This window comes from Tursiops truncatus, chromosome 11 (assembly GCF_011762595.2).
Source record: "Tursiops truncatus isolate mTurTru1 chromosome 11, mTurTru1.mat.Y, whole genome shotgun sequence".
Taxonomy (NCBI): Eukaryota; Metazoa; Chordata; class Mammalia; order Artiodactyla; family Delphinidae; genus Tursiops; species Tursiops truncatus.
In genome coordinates this window covers 93,012,185-93,035,878 of record NC_047044.1, presented here as the reverse complement: position 1 = coordinate 93,035,878, position 23,694 = coordinate 93,012,185, and the positions used below count along the sequence as shown (strand labels likewise).

The 23,694-nt window shown below is 45.6% G+C and overlaps 1 protein-coding gene across 1 annotated transcript in view; it reads right to left on the bottom strand.

Annotated features, from left to right (window-relative positions):
- Window positions 1-23,694, bottom strand: part of DUSP16 (dual specificity phosphatase 16) — a 75,703-nt gene that overhangs the window by 26,734 nt on the left and 25,275 nt on the right. Inside the window, exons 3-4 of the mRNA XM_033867027.2 lie at window positions 17,853-18,443; window positions 16,722-16,860 (exon numbers count right to left, since the gene is read on the bottom strand). Of these exons, the coding sequence (XP_033722918.1) occupies window positions 16,722-16,860; window positions 17,853-18,080 (367 nt within the window). The 5' untranslated portion in view covers window positions 18,081-18,443. The remainder of the gene's footprint in view (window positions 1-16,721; window positions 16,861-17,852; window positions 18,444-23,694) is intronic.

Here is a 23,694-nt window from a genome sequence, read left to right as displayed (position 1 = left end):
CACATACCCCCCTTACTCTTACAAATATTCTCTATATCAAGGGTCGCATAATGACCCCCGATTCCGGGGTCTCCTGTTCACTGGCTGAGCGCTGTGAACAAGGGCCGACAGACCCTAACCGCTCAGGTTACATGGATGCCTCGTGGCAAGATTTCTGGACTCGGAGGAATTCAGTGTTTTCCAGTCCCTTCCTTATAATGACCTACTCTATGATCTTCATTAGGTCACAATCTCACTCCCTGTTAATGAAGAGAAATCTATTGGCTAAGGAGACACTCTCACCTCCTTTCAGAAAAGAAAAGATGAACAAGGTCTTCCCTGGGTTTTCCAATCTAAATCCTCCTTGCTACCCAAATCCAGACCCAAGAACTGAATACACTCTGATACGTTTTCAGGTGAGTCCCTCACTATCCAGACCCTCCCTAGTCACTACATCTAAACTCGGAACCAAAGACATTTGGATTATAGGGAATATGTGTATATTTTTAATACTACTAAATTAAAAAACAGTTAAGAAGACAGAGCAGCCTCATTTTTACCTCTTTAATCAAGCCTTAAAAAGGACCCTAGCTGGGACTGACATATACCCACGACTATGTATAAAATAGATAACTAATGAGAACCTACTGTATAGCACAGGGAACCCTACTCAGTGCTCTGTGGTGACCTAAATGGGAAGGAACTCTCAAGAAGAGTGGACATATGTATACATATGACTGATTCACTTTGCTATATGGCAAGAAACTAACACAACATTGTAAAGCGACTATACTCCAATAAAAAATAAAATAAAATCTTAAAAAGGACCCTAAAATCTCACTAAATATTTATCTCCATCTCCTTGAGCTACATTCCATTAGCCTTTCCTGCGCTTCCAGAGACATATAAAATATGCCCTCAAAAACTGCGGAAGTGCAGGGAGTTGATGGGGGCGGTGTCACCCGTTTTTATCCCCTGTATTATGTTCAACGCAAGCATGACCCTCGGGACTCCTGCGTCCACTGTCTGTGCCCAGCATGGGGAGCGCGGTACAGCAAGCTAGGACAGCAGCAAGTCGGTGACGACAACCGCGCCGCCTGCAAATGCAGGTGTGCATCCTAGCCTCCAAGCCAAGCGTCTGCACTGTTTTTACCCTTAAGCAGTTTGCTTATTAAAGTTCTTAAGGTAACCTGACAGAAAGAGCAGGGGGTTCCATTATAGAAACCCCACCTTTCTTTGCGGGACCGACGAGGCCCTGGGGACCTGTACCTGTTCAGCGTTAAGGTTGCATTTCTTGCCCTTTCCAAACGCGCTCTCCAGCCACACAAAACTCACGGTCACCTCACACTTTCGTGCTGTTCTCTCACCACCACCGGCCCGCCCCGTGCACACACGCAGCATACAAGCCACACGCACGTGAGCCCCGCGGCCGTACAGCAGAGGGAGGGCGCGCAGAGGCCCCTGTACCTGAGTCTGTGTCCTGGCTTCACCATGTTCTAGCTGTTTGGACAAGTGACTTACGCCCTCTGGCTATCAGTTTCCTGTCCGTAAAATGGGAATAAGGATCACACCCGCCTCACAGAGCTGTCAGAGGACTGAGTTAGCTGATACGCGTGAGTGCTTTGTGCCCGCGCAGAGGGAGCCCTCCGTGGTACGGTGATCCGACATCGAGTGCCCAGCTTCATCTGGGGGCCCCCCTCCTCCACCCCTGATCTGCAGCTACACCTCGGTAGGATACACCTGAGACAAAGCGAAAACAGTCATGCTTCTAAGGCTGCATTTCCCAGAGTCTGCTCCAGGGCGCTGGCGTCCTTGCAGGAAGCTGACAGACGGGATATCGGTCCAAAAAGTAACAGAAACACTGCATATCACGTCTCCCCGGGAGACTCACAGCACACGTATTAAAAGCTCTGAAAAAAAATCTCTAAGGAAACTAGTTTACTTTCATTTAATTTAAGGGTCCCAAACTTATTTGACCATGGAATTTCCCCTCCCATTTCCCCCACTAAAATCTCTTAAAATCTAAGCTGGTGGAACTCAACACTCAAGGAAATGCTGTGCTAGGGCTGTCGCAGCTACTGAAATGAAGTAAATTAGAATCCCTACACCTAAAGTATAAGCCACGGCAATCTCAAAAAAGGGGTCAGTTAATATTGGCATACGTATGTGCCTGTCACTGTTTAGGATTTATCGTTTTATTTCATTAATGTTTTGTCCTTTTCAGTCTCTTAACTGCATAATGCAGTTATTTAAGGTGAGTTTTTCCCTCAAAGCAGTTCTTGTAATAATAGATGTTAAAGAGTCTATACGTTATCTGCCTATGTTACACCTACCCAACGTGATAACTGATGGCCACTATTGTGATTATAATGTAAATTTTAACTTCCATTAACTTTTGTTGTTCTGGTGTTTCTCTAAAGAACTGTTTTCATGTTTTTTCCTATTCTGTTTCCAAAACAGTTCATGGGATGATCTCTCATTTAAATCCAACAAAACGAGAGTCCAGTAAATGTTCTCAGAGAACAGAGAAACCAGGCAATCCAAGGAAACGCCACTTGAATTCCATCTGAAACTTATGTCATCATATTTATAAATAATGTAAGGACTCCCAGAGTTACTGGACATTTACTATGTGACAAGCGTTGCTCTAAGCACTTTACAAGGGTTTGTTCAGTCTTTACAACTGCCCCATGAGGTAGGTGCTTCGATTACTCCCACTTTACAGATAAGGAAAGAGAGGTTCAGAAAGACGCCGGGTGATAATCAACAGGGCTGGACGTGAGCCCGCCTCGAGACTGTACTCTCACTCGCTCTGCTAAGCCGTGTCTCTAAATACCACGGAATTAACTGCAACGCTCTCTAGGATGTGGGGACAGCCTGCTGACATCTCTGGGGTCCTGCCCTCATTTCAGTCTCATTTCACCAGCCTGAAAATGGCCACGGGCCTCTCCCAAACTGACGGAAGAGCCTTGCTTCCCCCAAGCCACATGGTTCAAAAACTTCGATGAGGGAGAGAAAAGGGAAGGAGATCTGACCTGACCAGAGAAACAAGAACTCTGTAAGTGTGAGTCACACGAGACCAGTAACAAAGCTGAGGAAGAACTAGCGGGGGATACGAAAAACACGGTCACGGCCGGCTTATGATCACAGTTTGTGAATCGGTGGTGAGACGGTGGCGGCGTCTCGGTGACTTTCGGCCCGTCCTCCACCGAACTACGCTCAGAGGGGACAGATTCTCCAACAATCGTAAACGGAAGGCGGGCCAGCCTGGGCTGTTTGAAGTGCTCATTTTATCCTAAATCGCTTCTAACTTCGGTCCTAACAAGTAAAATGTGAGTGTGGCTCTAGAAAATTCTAAGAAAACAGAAAAAAAAAAAAAAAAAACGAGAGAAAGCAGCCACTATTCAGCCTCAAAACAAGACCCCAAAGCCAAACAAAACAGCAATAACACATTATAAAACAAACAGAAACTTTTTTTCTTCCTTACAAATTTTTTCAACTAATCTCTAGCAGCACAAATCCAAACAGCCTTAAAATACTTCACAGATTTTGCGAAATCAGAGCATTCATCTAGGGCTCAGGCTGCCTTGAAATGTCCCAAACCAGGACTCCTGGTAACTTCCACACAACACTACCTCAGCCAAAGAGTACGTTCTCCCTGATCTTTATCTCTGACAATGTTCCACTCTGCTGACATCCTCCTTTATTGACAGTTTTTTCCATTCGCTGACCTTTCATTCATCGTTGGACTCCAGTGACCCCAGTTTCATTTCATTAATTAACAACAGATGAGACACTGCCTGACTTACCCGAACCCTCGAGAAACTATCTGTAGCCTCATCGGCAACTCAGTTTTGAAATATGTCTGAAATGTCCCTCTTCCTCTTACAAGAAGACAAGTACAATTCATCTACGTAAACTTTCTGTTACAAATGGCTGACAGACACAGAATCAAGAGTCATCTCTGCCCTTGTCCCAGCTCTGCTGTCCCCAGACCCTGAGTTAGATCCTGTTATGACAAGAAGACACAACCCCAGTTCATGATCTCCGCTTGTTTACTGTGAAAGCAGCACTGAGAAACTGACACGCTTCTTGAAAAAGTTTAAAAATATTTTTTAAAGTCGTTCAAGTATCTGACTCACCGTCCAATCTTGCCAAGTTTCTCCTGTCCCTAGATTTTATGCTGCTTATCATCTAGGAATGGAGAGAATAGAAAGTCGAACAACGCACGTGTGCTTCCCTAAGACAGACCTGAATCTCAGAACGCTGTACCAGCTTTGGCCCCTTGAGCTAGGAGTGTTTGTTTTAAGAGGAAGGAAGACACATATGCAGACACCCTGGCCTGTAGAGAAAGGCGGGTGGGGAGACCAGCAGATAGACATACGGACACCACTGGCCTCTACAGACTTGGATGAACAGGCAGACAAACTGCAATGTTAAAAATCCATATTTCTGTTAGTCTTCCACAAATTTACCTGTAGAATGCATATTTATAAATAAAAACATACATATTACTTTGGACGGAGAAAACACCTGGTACAGCTTAAAGCCATTCATAATTTGTATATCACTTTCTTCTCATTCAGCCAGGAAATACTTCTTCCCTTAAGAGTACCTCCTTCACAATTCAAACCATAAATATAATTTTCTATAAAAGCCAATGTCAACCACCATTCCATTTTCAGAGGCAAAAAAAGTCTGCCATGTGAAATAAAATACATAAAACGATGCCGCTAAACAATTCTAACTGGTCGGTTTTCTCTTCCCTCTGACCCTTGCAGTTATAAATCACAGAGTTGTTTCTTAAAATAAAGGAATAGTCACAAAAGTAGCACTTTACTACAGATTAGCAATGTTAATTTTCAGACGCAAATTCTCAAAATGTATCCGTATCCTTTTAGTCAAACCAGAGATAAATGTCAATTCCATGACTCTGAAGACAGTTCCTTGCAGGGAGAAACAGGGCTGCTCACTTATGCTTCAGTTCAAATGGGGAGCAAGTCCTAAGAGCTTTATCAGCTGACAGAGCTGCCTAAGCTGGGAAGGGGGATTAAAGGTAGCCCCTTCCCATACTGGGGATGGGTTCCATGGCTACGTACAGAAATCTATTTACACAAAGCTCTACTTTATGAAAGATATTTTTCTAAAGTCATATGCAAATTTAATTTCTGTACATTAAACCATTTTCACAGTTTATATAATTTCAGCTTTTAAATATAGTTCTCATGCAGCTTAACCCTTTTGTAAAACAAAGACCCCCTTTTTGGGACATAAATACGACCCATTCATTTACTTATTCTAGAATGTATGTGAAGGAATTTTTTTTTTTTTTGCAGTACGCGGGCCTCTCACTGTCGTGGCCTCTCCCGTTGCGGAGCACAGGCTCCAGACGCGCAGGCTCAGCGGCCATGGCTCACGGGCACAGCCACTCCGCGGCATGTGGGATCTTCCCGGACCGGGGCACGAACCCGTGTCCCCTGCATCGGCAGGCAGACTCTCAACCACTGCGCCACCAGGGAAGCCCTATGTGAAGGATTTAAGTGAAGTATTCCTGCACCTGTAGAGAACAGTTCTCTCCACACTGAAAATAAAATCTGGGCTTTGCTATTAAACAAAGGAGACAACCCTAATATTAAACAATGAAATGCTGAAATGTGTATTTTGCAAGTATTTTAATTGCTCTCATGAATAACTATTTTGCACTTTAGTCTGAAGTGACTGATTCAGGCAACTTTACCCTCTAACCATTTAAAAACACACAAGCATGGTCACAGTTCTCCCAGGGTCAGTGGAGTGTATACATGGAAAGCTGAAACTACTGACATGAAAGGCAAAGGAAAGGCAACATAATTTTGTACCTCCGAAGAAAGCAAACAAAAATATGTAACTGTACTTTTCCAATGCACATAGGTTGGTCTGGGTGAGCCCAACCACACAGGCTTGATCGATCATTTCCAGGGTGGTAGAGAGCATGGCGCACTTTCCTCAGCAACAGCAGCAGCAATTATGTCCTAGCTAGTCAACTCTCCGCTGAGCAGCCCAGAACAGAAAAATCCCAAATGACGTGGAACGCTCATTTTAAACTCTCATTCCATCTCCTCCATCCACCTGACAGGATGGTGGTCAGACATGCATTTCTGTGGAGATCCTCCAGGAAGCCTGAGAAGTAGCCTCCAACTCGTAAAACTTGCCCCATAAGTAACACTCCCAAAAAAGCTCACTCTGTATGAGAACAACCTATCCCCTGGCACAGCTGGGGAATGGGACATTCTAGCTAATTTTTTTTTTAAACAAAACAATCCCATCTCTCTTTTTTTAAAATAAATAAATTTATTTATTTATTTATTTTGGCTGCTTTGGGTCTTCATTGCTGCACATGGGCCTTTCTCTAGTTGCGGTGAGCAGCAGCTATTCTTCGTTGTGGCGTGCGGGCTCAGTAGTTGTGGCTCACGGGCTCATCAGTTGTGGCTCGTGGGCCCTAGATCGCGGGCTCAGTAGTTGTGGCTCACGGGCTCATCAGTTGTGGCTCGTGGGCCCTAGATCGCGGGCTCAGTAGTTGTGGCTCACGGGCTCATCAGTTGTGGCTCGTGGGCTCTAGATCGCAGGCTCAGTAGTTGTGGTGCACGGGCTTAGCTGTTCCGCGGCATGTGGGATCTTCCCGGACCAGGGCTCGAACCCGTGTCCCCTGCACTGGCAGGCGGATTCTTAACCACTGCGCCACCAGGGAAGCCCTCTAGCTGATTTTTGGATTAACACAGTTATCAAACACACGATAAACGAATTAAAAAATTTCAAAATACTAGCGTAAAAAAAGCACTAAATACTAAAATAATGCAACTTACAAGAGTTCTCGTGTCTCATAATGTCTAAATCTTACATTCCTCAAGATAATGTTATCTAGATCAATTCGACTGGCAAAATCCAGAAGTGTTGTTTAGTAAAGAGTTCTCAGAAGATGTCGAGTGGTATTTTTTACTCTTACTGATCTTTCAAATTGGCAATACATAACTATACCCAGAGGCTCTTCTTCAACACACACAAACACACGCACACACACACAGCCAGGCAGGACTCTCAATACCTGCCTTCAAACAAAGGTTGTTCTGAACAGCACAACCAGAACGACCAATCAAAAGGAACTACGGCCAGAATCCACCCTTGGCTAAGCAAAGGCAACAAGCTCTATAAGCAGGAGAGAGGTTCCCAGAGGCCACCCGACTGGTCCTCCAGTGACTTTAAGACGTGAAGCTACAGCCAAGCGAACAGCAGCCTGGGGCTTCCTGAGGAGGAAGCACCTAGAAGGCCTCTGCTTCCATCAGCATGGAAGGAGGAGGTTACTAAGGAGATCACCTTTGCTCATGTTCACCTGAAAATCAAAGATTTCCAAGGTTGCATTTGGGGGCTTGAGGTCCCAAACTCCAACCTAACATTTTCAATCCTCTTTTGGTCATTTTCACTTGAATGACTTATCGATACTTCTAAAATAAATTCCAAGCCAACATCTCGCTCTCTTTGGTTCTGTATCCCTGTTCGCATCTGCCCCGTTCTCCCAGTCACCTCAGCAGCAGCCGCCGGGTATGCCAACACTCAGACTTGCTTTTGCGAGGTCCATCTGCCTGTCCCCGCCTCCTCCCCACCCCCAGCCCACAAGCTCCATGCCGCACTGCTAGATAAATTCAGGAACAGCTCTCTCTGATCTGTCCGTCCTTTTCCCAACTTGTTTCCACTCTGCGGCCAGATTAAGGTCCTGAGATAAAGTGTTGATATATCCTCTGCTCCCAAATACACACAGAATACAATTCAAAATTCCTGATCAGACACTCAAGCCCTTCATCACCTGATCCCACTCTACTGTCCACCCTCACTGTCCCTATTCTACCCACCACCATGGCCCAGGCCCATTCATCTTCTTACTGTTTTCCCACCACACCTGGGCTTTCTCTTCTCCAGCCTCTGGTAACAACCAGGGAAGTCCCTCTAGTTTCAATTCTATTCTGTTGCATTTTTTAAAATTCTGCTGTATTAAAAAAAATTCTTCCCTGACCAGTGTATTTAAATATGGTCTTGCCAACTTAGAACTTCTATAAAAGGTATAGCCATGGGAATTCCCTGGCAGTTCAGGGGTCAGGGCTCCGTGCGTCCACTTCAGGAAGCACAGGCTCGATCGCTGGTCAGGGAACTAAGATCCCACAAGCCACGCAGCCAAAAACTACACACACACACACACACACACACACACACACACACACAGCCATCACACAGCAGTAAGAATTTACCATTAACCTGGTAATTGTGAATTCTCTTTCCGTGTGTGTGTGTGTGTGTGTGTGTCTGTGTGGTGACCTCTTACCTCTCCGGCTATAATACCCTGTGAACTGTCTGCATAAGAATTGTGTCTCACACTCCTTTGCAATCACCTCTGCATTTAGCACAGTGCTTGGCACATAATTAAATGTTTATTGAATCCTCCCTTGATACAATGAATAGCTGTTGATGGACATAAGTCTTGTGTATTTTGGGTGTTCAAAAGGACTTCCTGGGGCTTCTCTGGTGGCGCAGTGGTTGAGAGTCCGCCTGCCGATGCAGGGGACACGGGTTCGTGCCTCGGTCCGGGAAGATCCCACATGCCGCGGAGCGGCTGGGCCCGTGAGCCATGGCCGCTGGGCCTGCGCATCTGGAGCCTGTTGCTCCGCAACGGGAGAGGCCACAACAGTAAGAGGCCCGCGTACCACAAAAAAAAAAAAAAAAAAACGACTTCCTGATTCCATTCAGAGCTGAAAGCTCTGCGGGCCTGGGTGTGAGCCCAGAACCTGCTTCCTACTCCTTGACCACAAGGCCCCAGAGGACCCTCAGGGTGAGCAAAGCGGCACAGGGCAAGGAAAACATTTCTCTGCTACAAAAGGTTAAAAGAGGAGACTTGGTCAATTCTGCTTTCATCACCCAGAAGCCCCAGTGAGTCCTCAGGGTGCTTCTATCACGTCCAGGGAACTTTCCACGAGAGGTGGGTTCCCTCAGCGGCTCAGGACGACAGAGTCCGGTACGACATCCAAGGCTCAGGGGACCAGGGGCACAGCTCTCAGGAAACGAACTGGACCAACTATAATCAGATCCCGGCTAAGGATGAAGCGGCTGCCGGATGTGCCCCTGGTGACCGTCGGGGGCAAGGCCTCACGAGACCATCCATCGGGAGACGAAGCTCTGAGTCCCGAGGAAAAGCGAACAGGAGTCTGGTCTCTGGAGGACGACTCTTTGGAGTCCCATCTGCCTGACGTGCGAACTGTGCACGGGTCACCACACAGCTCACTTCTTGGGCCTTTTCCCGTGAAGCTCAGGCTTCCTAATGCACCACGAGCAGGCCCTCCCGGGACCCCCTGGGGTGTGTCCACTCTGGCAGCCGTCCTCCTCCGGGGCCAAGCGCACCGCCTCCCAGCAGATGCGGCGGAGCAGCGGGAAGGAAAGGGTCCCTGTTTGTCAGCCAAACAACCCTGGAGACCACTGGCATCCACAGGAGGGTGCAGAGCCGTGCCGTGGGCACTGCTGCGAGCCGGACACGGCGCTGGCTGATGGGACAGCCGTGACCACGACAGAGGTCCTCTCTGGAATTGACAGTTCAGTGGGACAAACTTCAACCAAATAATTAGATGAATAATTGGCTAATTATGGTGGGTGGCCAAAGGAGTGCGTGTGACAAGAGGATACCCAACTCTGCCTGGGAGCCGGGGGGGGGCTTGACGGCCACCGTGAATCCAGCAGGAGACACCCAGGTACATGGGGAGAGGGGGACACTTGGAGGAGGAGGAGGGTGCCTCTGGGCTGCAGGTCTCGGGCCCCTGAGGCTAAAGTGCTAAAATCACACACACACACACACACACACACACACCCCACCCCCAACCTGAGGACGGAGAGGGGCACGAGATGAGGGCACAGAGGCAGGCAGGAGCCATCACTGCAGGGCTTCGGAGTCGGGGAAGGGTTCTGGAATTTTCCCTAAGAGCACTGATGCAGACTAGGCTGGGGAGTGATATAATCACAGTTACGCTGAAAATATCAAAGAGAGACGTAACGTTGGCGAGGGTGCGAGGAAAGGGCAGAGAGGCAGCAAGACAGGGTGAGAGAGCAGGGAGGAGGGTCCCGGGGCAGGTCTGAGGGCTGATGTGGGCCTGAGTTGGAAGCATAGCGCAGGGAGGCCAGAAGAGAGGTCTGGTGGCCAAGAGGTGACAGGTGTCTCCGAGCCTCCAAAGGCTCCCCAGGCCAGCCCAGCGAAGCACAGACTCGTCCTGCCAGGCTGAAGGGCCCGCACAGCCTGCCTGCACTTCCTCTCAAGTCCCCTTCCTCCCGTCACAGAAAGTCCACTCAGTCTCCTGGCTGCCTCCTAAAATCTGTGTTCGCTCCTGCCATTTTTAATGATGTCAGTCCACAGAGGACCCTCCCCACCCAAATCTTCCTCATTTTTCAAGGTTCGATTAAAATTCCACCGCCGCCCTCAAACCTTCCCCAACTCCTGCAGGCAACACCGAGTCACCCCTTACCACTCGATGCACTGTCATCTGCTTCTATTTCATCCGCTCCAGACGTGCTGCCCCAAATTAACCGAGGGGTCTCCAGGGCAGGGGCAAGATGTGCACTTTTCCAGTTCCCTATCCCCCAGGCCCACCCCGGGGCCCACCCAAGGGAGCCCTCGAACACTGTGAGTGAGGCCAGCTGAATGGACAGGACACAAATGACATGACCAGGGCAGGGGAAGACTGATGTCACCACTGTCACCCAGGGTGCTTCTGTGTAGCTTGTGCCACACGTCAGGGTGAGGGACTGTCTCGAGCCTGGTCTGCAGTCCATTTGTTAAACAGACACAGCCTCAGGCATGATGTCTTAGCCACCGGTAGCTGCGGAGTGACAGGGCTGGCTTGCTACCACACAGGCAGGTAAGAACTGGAGAAAAGACGGGCCAGTTTAGATAACCTCATGCAAACTGAGAAGTAGAGCCAGCAACTACACGGCAGCCAGTGGGCGAAACGGTACCTATTTTTAGTCTGTTTTCAGTGGCTCTCACCGCAGCTCTTTAAACACAAGAAGAGCCAATTCCTGAACAACTGCAGTACTTTGACTGGAATCCATTAACGTCAATCTCTTTTACCAGCTACTACAGGATCTGAAACGGGAGGATTGAAGATTTCCCTTCTCTAGACACAAGGACAGAAGAAACGCCACACTGGATGAGAGAACGGATGATGACAACGGCGCGCACAGCAAATCTGTGAGCGGGAGGACCGGGTTCTGCCCTACTTGCATTAGGAAGGTAACCGGCTCCACTGAAGCAAAGCTGCACATTGACCACACAGAACTGCTGACTGCATCTAGATTCCTGTTAAACTGAAAATGTGTCAAGAGTCAAATACATTTTTACTCACTCCTAGCTCTAACTACAGTAGCAGCTCTAACTCAAAACAAAGAAATACGTATTTGGCCTTTAGCCACAGCAGACATTAATCTAAGACCTTAGCTGTGTTTGGAGACAAAATGTTTCTAAGAGCCCTCAGCACTGCGCCTGACACTAACCCCAATGGTATCTTCCATCATTATCCGGAGTGGTATTTCAGCTCAGGACAGAGTAGACTTTTAGTTGATGATTCCCCCCAGCTGAAAAAATTTAATGCTTAAAAATTTTATATACAGTCTGTTTTCATACGTTGCTTCTCCCATAAAATGTGAAGTAAGAATATGACTCTGCAGTTCACAAAGAGGCTGAGAGATAAAGCAGAAACTAACACACCATTGTAAAGCAATTATACCCCAATAAAGATGCTAAAAAAAGAAAAAAAGAGGCTGAGAGAGAGCTACCACAAAAGCACAGGCCTGATCTGAAGTGGGCACCCGATTCTCAGTCTAGCCTCCTGAGGGAATTCCAGACGACTCAGGAATTACTGCAGACAGGGGCCTGGGCGCACAGTGAGAAGAGGGAGAGCTGGGGAGAGTCAGGCAAGGGCTCTGTTATTTTCCTCGTCTGTAAATGAAAGGGCTGAGGTCTGTGATTCAGTTAGAGTTTTTTGCTGCAGGGCAATCCTGTGCCTCAACACAGGGTAGAAATGAGTGCTGCAGAATTAGCAAACTTTCGTGGGTCCCTTTTGCTTTTACTCAGAGTTACAACAGCGAGGAAAGAGAAGAAAATAATAGAACAGCAATCTTTGTTTCTACTAAATGAACCCGCTTATTCTGTTTTCTCTGTGTCAGCACACGCAAAAAAAGTCTAGATTCGGTGGTTTTTCTTTTTCTCTAATATATTTGTTTTCAATCTGGCACCCTTAGAAATATACTGATAATAGACAAAGGCAAGTAAAATAAAGTAATATAATGAACAAAGGCCAAGAAACAAGATTATTTTTTAGAGAGAACTAGTTTTCTGAAGGTTAACAAGACCAAAAAAGTTGATCAATAAGTCAAGGTTGGCAACTGTTTATATCCATCAACGATGAGGGACGACTTTCCAAAGGGATCCAAGTTCATTCTTTTTGGCTAAGATGAGGCTACAACTCATAGTAAAACCCTTTAATCCCCTGGGGGGGAAACAATGCTATGGTCTAATCTGGCTTGGTTATCGGGAGACTACTGGGAGACTTATTAATGGCTAAGCAGGATAAGCAATTTAATTTTTTTTTAAAATAAAGTTATTTATTTGTTTTTGGCTGCGTTGGGTCTTGGTTTCTGCACGTGGGCATCCCCTAGTTGCAGCGAGCAGGGGCTACTCTTCACTGCGGTGCGCGAGCTTCTCATTGCGGTGGCTTCTCTTATCGCAAAGCGTGGGCTCTAGGCGCGCAAGCTTCAGTAGTTGTGGCACCCGGGCTCAGTAGTTGTGGCGCACGGGCTTAGTTGCTCCGCGGCGTGTGGGATCTTCCCGGACCAGGGCTTTAAGCCGTGTCCTCTGCACTGGCAGGTGGATTCCTATCTACTGCGCCATCAGGGAGGTCTCTCAATTTAAAGTACAAAAAAAATGATTTCAACTGTTCTCAATTCATACGGATTCAAGGGCTTGTATCCACCTATGAGTGGCACTAGGTTTTCTAGAGCTCGTAGCTCCTCATCAAAGCTCAGGATTTAAGCCCTGTTTAATTGTACTAGAGTTTTGTTTGTTTGTTGGCCACACCACGTGGCTCGTGGGATCTTAGTTCCCTGACCAGGGATTGAACCCAGGCCCTCAGCATTGAGAACTCAGAGTCCTAACCACTGGGCCGCCGGGGGATTCCCTGTACTAGCGTATTTATTAGATCTTAAAATCATGTTGAAATCTGCTTAAATAGATGGAAACATTTTCGTATTAGATACTTTTCCCATAGCAGCTATATTTTTGCTCTACCTGAACGAAGACAACTCGCAAATCATTTATGTCAAAATATCCTCAAGTTTTCGCTACACTTTCAGATTAGTTTCATCGCTGTTTAATCACTTACAAATTAAACTAAATGAATAAAATAAGTCATATGAAACACAAATGGTATAAACCTACACGTAAGCTCATTTATATTTCAGATATCCATTGAAAACTGAAGAAGTGCTAGGCCTTGTGGGGAACACAGGGATGAACAAGACACAGTCCTCGGCTTGAAAACAGAGAATCCAGGAGGGGGATTAAGCTAACGAATGAAGAAGATACATGACAACGTAAGTTTAACTAAGATTTTAAGATACTAATCGAAGACTCGCATGTGGCACATGGCTGTCAAATATTAATCACTTGGTTTAGAATACTGGCCGGGCTTAAAAAGAGGGAAAGTTGATCAGTCAGGGGTCAAGATCGCTGGCTGAGTAGGGCCCGCAGATGTGGCCAGTACAGGCCGAGTCCACTGCAGACCCAGGTTCTAAGTTTCAGGACTGGAAGGCTTGGGACCCCGGTCTCACTGATAATCAGTGGCTTAACAGGACCCCCTTCCCCGGCAGAAGCTGAAGGTTACCAGGCTAGCCTGTCCCAGAGCAGAACCTGCTGCTCCACAGGGAAGAACTGAGCCCACTGAGCTCCAGTGCAGCTTCCCCGAGTCCAACCCTCTCCCGAAACGGAGTCTTCGTTGTTAGTGTCCATGTCACTAGGTCCCACAGGTCAGTCTGGGTCTCCTCTTGCTTGAGGAAAAGGGCTTATTAAGATGCTTCCTCTATCAGTTCCTCGGGAAGGTCCTCTTCTTCCCCTTCTCCAGAGTCACTGCTCCCTAGGTAAGTGGCCCTGAGAAGGTGAATGGAATTCGGGCCACAATTCTTCACTCCATATACTGATATAATGACCATAAAAAAACCATCTGACGTATCTAATACTTTCTTCCTGTCAATCTCAAAGTAACTGAAAGCTCTAAAGTAATGGAGAAATCACTCCAAGAAACCACTTTGTCTTTCTATTGTCTTTCTATTATCACACACACCCCCACCCCAGGGCCGACAAGCATCTGTAACTGCTGAAAGCATCAGGGGCAGCTTGTAGTGAAACTTGTCTCCAGCAACCCTGTCATTTCCTGTAGCACCTGTGGGACGCTAGCATGCTTTTCCAAGGTCAGTTATTTTCCCCGAAGCAAAATATTTGAGAAACACGTGTTGATATGTCCTTCTACCCCACATCCCTGGGACGTCCTCTAGAGCAGCTGCTGGAACTTGGCAAAAAACAAAAAAACAAAAGCACAAAACAAAAAAAAACCACTGCCGAGAACTGATGGTCACGCCTTCCCCAGCACTCTCTCTCTTCTACTAACTCTCTTTTCTGTCCACTCTGAGGAACAGGCTCACTAACCAAGGGAATTTCCAACCGGTCAGGAGCTTTGGGATGGCCGAGAGGCTTTTAATCGTCCGGAACCCTCTCTGAGGTGTCCTAAGAAATCTCGCTGCTCAGAAACTCCCAAACAAGGGCATTCAGTCCCTGAAGCCACCTTCTAAGCTGAAAGAAATACAGGATTCTGGGGTGTGGATGACGAGACGGAGCTGTGAATACACGTATGTGGTCTCGGAGCTGCCTTGATGGGCTTTCCTTTAGGCCTAGGACCCATTTCCGGTACAAAGTGGGGATGCCAGGGGTTCTGACCAGCACCATCCCACGTATCCCTAGGGCTGATCTCGAGGGTCAGAATGAGTCCTTTTCCTTCCTTACTGCCCAGTGAGCACCCCTCCCAAAGCCGCACATGGCTGGAAGGAACCTTCCACATAACAAGGGAGAGCTCCTCGGGAAAGAGGAGAGATGACTTGAGTAACTAAAACTCGACATGAGCTCATTCCTCCGGGAGCATCTGCCTGGCCAAGCCGTCGGGTCAGAGCCCCCGTAGAGAAAAGCGTCTCAAACAAGAGCAAAGAGGGATAATCGCCTTCCCTCTGGGTACACCCTCTTTAAGAAAAACCCTGGTTCCGTCGATAGGGCTCCAAGGTAAAGTCCCTCACAGTGGCTCCAGGAAGCACGACTGCGTTCCTAAACTCAGCAACCGAGGTGAGTGGGACTCTAATAACAGCAGTCAGGTGTAACACACTTACACTCCCAGTGAAAGACCGTGCCTACCAAGAGACACAGAACCTAATGCTATAATTCTCCATTACAGAGTTCTGAGAGCTCCGTTCTGAGACCGAGCTGGCTTCACTTTAGGACAGAATTGCAGCATAGATGAAACGTGTGCCAACAGATGACCTGAAAGTGACAGGTAACGATGCTTTACTCTTTGAAACCGGGAGCAAAAGCTGACGAGGGAGAAATGAAGACACAGAAGTCTCATTGAAACCTTCAGGGAGTTTAAACGTGGTAACAAACCAACAACTGATTCAGCCTATTCTCTTCCAACTGAAATGTCCACAGTCTAACCATCAGTTGCCAGTAACATCAAGCTCACCGGACTCTCCCTGCAACAAAAGACGAAAGGTGCGAAAGTGACAATATCTGTCAATATTTTGTTTTTCTTAGATCAGATTTTTAAAAGCGATCTTGCCGATCACTGTGGCAGAATCTGCTGGACACAGCGGCTTTGTGGTAAAGGTTACTGCGCATTGTCAAACTGTATTCCCTGCTCTGGGAGCCAGAGTGAGTGAAAGGGCTTCGGTACTGTCTGCCAAACAGGGAAAGCAAAGGATGAACAGTCTGCTTTGGAATTTGATGAGATGGAACTCCCACACCACCCTCCTTTAGGGCAGATATAAAATAGTTAGTCCTTTCCGTGCGCTTTACAAAGTCAGCTGGTTGCTTAGCATTTGCAAGTTGAGACTTTTTTCAGTTGTGAAAACAAAACAAAAATACGTAAGTTAGTTTTAAAATTTTCCCTCTGATTATTGGAAGAAATATTCCGCACACATTCTCTTTCTGTCTCATTGTACATAACGTCCAGGATGGGTGATCTTATTGCTGGAGTCCACTTCAACCAAAAATGTTTAACAGGGGTTCACACCGAATGTTGGGCGGGTCCTCTCCTTGGGGGTGGGCACTGAGAGCGAGCTGAAATGCAGAGCATTCGGTGTTCGTAGATCTACACGGGCGCACAGACCTACACGGCACTTCTGGCTAATAAATACCCGATGAAGAGGCATTTGAGCTAAATCAGAAATACACTGACCAATGGGGAAGAACAACAGCATTCAGGTTAACTAGAATAGTTACGTCAATCAGAAGCTATAAATAAGTCATTTTACACAGTGACCTCAAAGCTGCGTCCACCTAGTGTACTTCGAGCTCCTTGTGGAACCCTGCTTACTCACAGGCTCAAGGAGGTTGCGAGCCCTCACAGTTGTACCACAAGCCTTACCTGCTAGCAGGTGAACAGAGCTGAAGCTCTTCTCCAGTTTACCCAGGAGTACAGTGAGAAAACAGTCTGAGGCCAGAGAGGCCACATCTTGGGAGCTTTGATCGTAAACTACAACCTTCTGACTGCAATCAACGTCGACCTAAAATGCAAACGTGAGGCTGTCAGGGAGGAAAGCGAGGAACATAATCCCATACACCTCTGCTGCTGAAGCAAGTAACTGCTTCCTGTTTTCCTTAATAATCTGAATAAAAATGAGATGTGGTCAAATGTACTGGATAAACCAAGCATACGCATGGTTTAAATGTTTGCAAAAATCAACATTTGCAAGGCAAACTTGATGCTATTTCTGTGTAAATGTGCTCAAAACTCCTTAGTTTTAAATCCTTAACACGATAACAGGGTAAAAACATGTACAACAAAATAATACGCAAAATAAACGTATCGATCCCGATCCCCCGAACTAAAGAAACATTTAAAATGGTTTCTACTCGGTAACAAGTCAGCTTTTCGTAAGATTAAAGCACAAACTCATTTTTATTCCTGAACAAAACAAACAGCCTTACCTACCACAAAGCTGACAGCCTGGTATCCTAAGAAAAACTCTCCTTGAAGATCCTTAAATTCTGACCATTACCTTAACTTCCCACAAACAAAAAACACTTGTAATATAATTAATTTCTACTTTCTCGTCAAGGCACTTGAAAAGAATGATTTCCTTTCAGTACATTTGTAAACAACATAAAACCATGTATTAGTTATTAATAATATACAGACAATATAAGATACTATTATATAATTGCTAACCATTGAGTATTATAATATACTGTATTAGACATAACTTTTTATTTGTGTTAAATTAATAAAACAATTTTTAGCATTAATAGGGAAACACAGCACTGGATCAAATAAAAACAAGTTAAGCTTTCTGTGTAGCTTAGAAACATCCTGAGGTGTGACAGTGTCTACAATTAGTGAATTATTCTGAGGTAGCATAAGGTATCAAAGTTTAGAAAAAGCAACCAAAACTTCCTCAAATTACTTTCTCCCCTTAAAAATGAGGCTTCATTTAAAATGATTCCCCACTCAGCAGGCCCATTTATTTTAAAAAGGAAAAAGAAAGCAAGCGTGTACCTTATGTTTGGCTGAGTGCTGGATGAGCTCTGTAATTAACACTTTGTCCTGTTGCAACCTTCGCTTCATAAGCTTGGAGCAGTTGATATTAATGGCTTCCAAAATGTGGGACGTATTGTATTCCACAAATGGCCGGCTATCAATTAGCAGCACTTTTTCCGTTCCACTTTCCAGCAGAGCCACCAACCTCTCAGTAACAATTTGAGTTCCAATCATCTCATGGGCCATGACAACAATAAGTCCTCTTTTCCCACCTCCTCCTTTAATTTGCCACGATGATGTAATGGTGGTGTGCTCAAAGGCTCAGCCACTCCATTGTACTGAAATGTATGAGGTCAGGCTGGTGGCGACTGGCAAGAGGAGAGTTAAACCCATTTTCAGCAAGAGCCCTCCAAGTGAATGTCTCTTTCTCTTTCCCGTTGATGTGCTCTCGCAGAGGCCTCCTGCCACAAAGCAGCCCCTCACACTTGATTCATAAAGAGATGACTGGAATAACCATTCCAACAAAAGATGCTTTGGGGCAGCCAGTGCATTACATCATTCTTTACCTCTGTTCCCTCGCGCCAACAGCTTTACATGGGGCTGAAAAGCCTACATGGAGAGAGAATGACAGACGGAAAACAAAACACGGGGGTCAGAAAAAGAAAGAGCATCGGATTAGAGGGAGTGTATGATTCATAATATTTACCCCATTAATCTAATTCCATACTTGATGCACTGTTTCATTTGAACAAACAAACAAAAAGGACAAGTAGGTATGGCTTCAGGAAACGTACTAATGATGATTCGCTTTCACCGCAAAATATAAAAACTCAAAGATGACAAAACAAGACAGAGTCATGAATTATATATAATCACCTGGGGGCCCAGAACTACTTGACTTACAGTACGAAATGAAAAGAGCTGTAAAAAGCCAGTCCAAGCATTTTTATTCCAGATTTTATTTGCTTATTTCTTGAAAATAGCACAAAAAACAACCACCTAAGATCAGGTTAGCAATCTGACGTTGTCAGGACATAAAAACCTTTCCTGATGGCTTGAGAATTACTATGATAAATGGAGTGTGTGTGCTGTGAGCATTCCTTGAAACTACCCTCAGGAAGAAGAGGCAGGAAAATGGGAGGTTCTGTAAATTTCGGCTGCCTTTTAAGGAAGAGGAGGGGCAATGACTGATGTACTTGTCACACCAAGTGCTGAACTAGCTGCTGGGGGCCTGTGAGGCATCCACTCCGCCCCAGGCCGACTCACAGCTAAGATCCTGGCCAGTCCTCCGCTTCCAGTTCGCTTTTTCTTGTACCTCATTTTTAAGAGACTCCCTGATTCCCAGCCTCAGAAAATCTCACACCTTGACCTTGGACTCTAGGTCAGCAACCCAGGCATACGAGAGCCCTTAATACTGGACCTGATGCTTACTTATTCTTGCCAGACTCCTAAGACAGACCATTTCCTAGTTAACGCTAGTTGGAGTTTTGTGCCCAGAGCTTAAGCCCGCACCCGGACCTTCAATATTCTCACGTTCCGATCTCCCCGGTCCATCTCTGCTTATAGGAAATGCCCTACTACATAAAACTAGACGTCCACTGTCGGCATTCGACTTCTGGAGGTTAAACTACCTGATGGCAGCCGTTTTGTACTGTATTTCTTCCTTCCACAGTGTTTTGCACATAAGATATTCAATTTACACTGTTATAAGTTAGTAAAATCCTCCTTGTTCCAAAAATGATTTAAGATACTGAATAATTCATATGTGATTAACTGATTTTGGATTAGGTTGATAGACCCCCTCAAACATCATGGGGTCCTGTTTCCTAATTTCAGACTTAGAAATTAGAAGCTGAAGCATGGAGAAGTAGGAGTAGACAGGATAGAGAGAGGAGTGGCCTCGCCCTTTACTTGTTACGTAACTTCGGACAAACCATATTAGCCTCTCTGACCACACTTTCCTCATCTCTAAAAGGTACATATAGTATCGGCCTTGTCTCCTCACAAAGTTTGTTTTGAGGATGAAATTATGTCAGTTATCTAAAGAGAGTAAGTCAGAAAGCAACTAGTCATCACACAGAGAAAGGAGGAAAAATGCTGTAAAGATGCCAATGGTGAACAGAGCTGCCTTGCATCTGGAATCTGAAAGGCATCCCTCAGCAGATAAAGACGGGGCAATTCCATCCTGCTACAGTCTGGCTTCAGCCAGGCTGTGCCGCTTCTCACGGAGCCAGACATCCACGGCGTTAGAAGGCACCTGAGAAGCCATCGCGTCTAGCCTCACGTCTCACGAATCAGCTCCACATAACACATTATTTGTCCATTTCGTATCTTCATTATACGGATGTATTATTTTTAGTACAGCTTAATGGCAATGAAGCACAAAAGTCATCTCTACCTTCGACTGAAGAAACCAGAGCAGAGAATTTGTCCTACTCAATCAACCAATGCACATTCGCACAGCACCTACCCAGGGTATTTCTGACTCAAGTCCTGACTACCCGGTGACACGGTTCACAGCCACGCAAGGTCCTGGGCTCGGATGGCCTGACTCCCTCACCGGGGCTCCCACTCCCAGGTTACCCTGTTTTCCTAAGAACCTGTCCCCACAATGAAGCTGCGCTGAGACAGAGTGACGTGACTTGTCCACGCGGGAGCCCGGGCAGCGCAGAAAGTGGAAACCCGAGAACGGGAGCAAGTGGATGCCAACAATGGCCTGAGTCTCTGGGCCCCATTGGCTCCTCTCAGTGGTGCAAACCGGGCAGGACAAAGCAGTTATCTGGGTTAGCAGATCGAGGGACAAAGGGAGGGAGAGGACGGCAAACATGCAAAAGCTGAGTGAGAAAGTTCTCATCTTTGCTTCCCTCCAGCCAACTCTCAGAAGCCCAGATCACTGAAACCCAAGGCAGGCTGCGGCCAACAGGTTCACCGGGAAGAAAACGGTCATTCCTCCCCAGAGAACCAGAGTCGGTTGTTCCGGATAGAAAAAGACCCTTTCCCTGACCAAGAAGAGGTCTGGTCAAAGTGACCCTGACATGAGGATGTAGCTGAAACAAAACAGTGAAGGTGAACTGGGGATAAAGTTACACCTTTCACATTGTCCTGCGGCCAGCTGGAGCCCTCTGACAGCACCTTCATGCGCAACATCTGATGTTCTGAGGTCCCAGGTGACTACAGAGGAGGCCGAGGCTGCCAAGGGGCTGTGGAAGGTGAGGTAACAACAGCCTTAAACCTCGTTCACTTGCAGCTACAGAATTCTGGGGAAGACCGCATCCCAGGCTACAGCTCTAATTTAGAAATTTCTCTCCATTCACTGTTCTTTCCGAAGAAGGTCAACACGCTGAGATCAGGGACGCATCTGTGATAGTTTTGTTCTCGGAATCTCTTGCATCAAGTAAGATTTAAGAGATGACAGGAGAATATTTGATAGTTGGCACCCCAACAAGCTCATCTTACCCCAAAATCTCTTCAAGAAGTCAGAAGGCATACAAATTTTTAGATGGAACACGGGGGCCCAAGTGCATATAGCAAAGCCCAGGGCAGGCCAGCTTTGCTATTTACCTATTTTCTTAGACAATTTTAAAAGTTTTAATTAATTTCTTTCTATTTTTAATACAGAGTATAGTCACATGGCTCAAAAAAATAAAAAATAGAAAACTGTATACACACTATGAATACGTATACTTTATCCATCCAATGTTTGTCCACTATATTTCAATAAAGCTGTTAAAACTGCCATTATATTCAAAGTCCAACAAATACATTTAAGTGAAAAAAATGAGCACATTGAAAATCCTTCTCCCGCCCTTGTCCTCCGCCTGCCCAGGTCCTCCCTGGCCCTCTAACTGGTAAACACTGTTAATAGTTTCTTCTGATTTCTTCCAAAGATTTTTTAAAATGAAAATAGAATAAAACACTATACATTCTTTTCCTTTTCCTTCTCTGTTCAACTGGATACACAGTACTGTTACACATCTTGCTTTTTCTTTCACTTAAAATACTTCAATTTGATTTTTTTCCAAATTTAATTAGAATGTAATACAACCTATATATCCATGGGTCTCCCATACATGCACTTTTGGAAATCTAAATAAAACATGTAGAAATACTTAACCTTAAAAGACAACTCCCAACCATAATTCAAAAAGAGTCATGTACCACAATGTTCACTGCAGCTCTATTTACAATAGCCAGGACATGGAAGCAACCTAAGTGTCCATCAACAGATGAATGGATAAAGAAGATGTGGCACATATATACAATGGAATATTACTCAACCATAAAGAGAAACGAAACTAAGTTACCTGTAGTGAGGTGGATGGACCTAGAGTCTGTCATACAGAGTGAAGTAAGTCAGAAAGAGCAAAACAAATACCGTATGCTAACACATATATATGGAATCTAAAAAAAAAAAAAAAAAGGTTCTGAAGAACCTAGGGGCAGGACAGGAATAAAGACACGGACCTACTAGACAATGGACTTGAGGACATGGGGAGGGGGAAGGGTAAGCTGTGACGAAGTGAGAGAGTGGCACTGACATATATACACTATCAAATGTAAAATAGATAGCTAGCGGGAAGCAGCCGCATAGCACAGGGAGATCAGCTGGGTGCTTTGTGACCACCTAGAGGGGTGGGATAGGGAAGGTGGGAGGGAGGGAGACACAAGAGGGAAGAGATATCGGATATAGGTATATGTATAGCTGATTCACTTTGTTATAAAGCAGAAACTAACACACCATTGTAAAGCAATCATACTCCAATAAAGATGTTAAAAAAAAAAAAGAGAGCTCCCCCTTTCCTCTAGCATTACACCCAATCGGCTGTTTACCTGAGGACCAAAAGGCTGAGGAGTAATTCACGACAATGTGCTTGAAGGGTCAGCAAGCTGCTTTATGGCATCCTAATGGGAGAGTATCCTCTGGAGCTACTCTGACTCAAGGGAAATGTAAAATGTGACACTCATGTTTAGGGAAGCACGAAATTTATCTCTTAAAGGACAACCTGCTGCAACCTGGGCTGTTCCCACCCAAAGAGAGGGCGGCACCACAAGCTCCCTGTATGGAGGCCATGGGGCCGCTGAAGGTCAAGGCCTTCAGCCGCGTCACTCTGCTGCCACCCCGTCCCTGCAGACCTCAGAGCGCTGTTCAAGGTCTCCCACCTGGGCTGCCCTCTGGGTTGCCTGGGGATCGTGCTGAGGGAGCCCTGGACCACGATGCTACCCAGGAGATGGGGCTGGGGCAGCAGAGACACTCTTCTCAAGAGAAGGGTGATGGGACGCCCTAGTCCACCATCGAGAAAATCTAGGAGGCAGCCAGCCTTCAGAAGACAGTGACATAACCCTTCTATATACATACAAGAGAGTTTTCTATTTAGAAAAAAAAATAAGGGAAGAGATATGGGGACATATGCATAACTGATCCACTTTATTATAAAGCAGAAACTAACACACCATTGTAAAGCAATTATACTCCAATAAAGATGTTAAAAAATAAAAAATTAAATTAAATTTAATTTAATTTAAAAAAAGGTCAGTATTTATTATACCGAAGACTAGTAACCTTAACCAGGTCCACTAAACAAATATTTACAAAGTATCCTAGTTTCAGAAATAAAGGATTTAAAAGACTTTATTTATGAAAAGATGGAGAGAGGCAGAGGCAATATATTAGTATAACAAAATACACACATCAGGGAACAACGTGGGCAGATCCCCTAAAGAAGGGTCAATTGTGGTATATTTTACATTTCAGCAAACAATTTACGTTTCCTATTTTATAACATTTAATACTGACATAAACTGTGTAAGAACCTTTCACCCTAACATACAATATTTGAAGGTTTTCTGTGTAACTTACGTT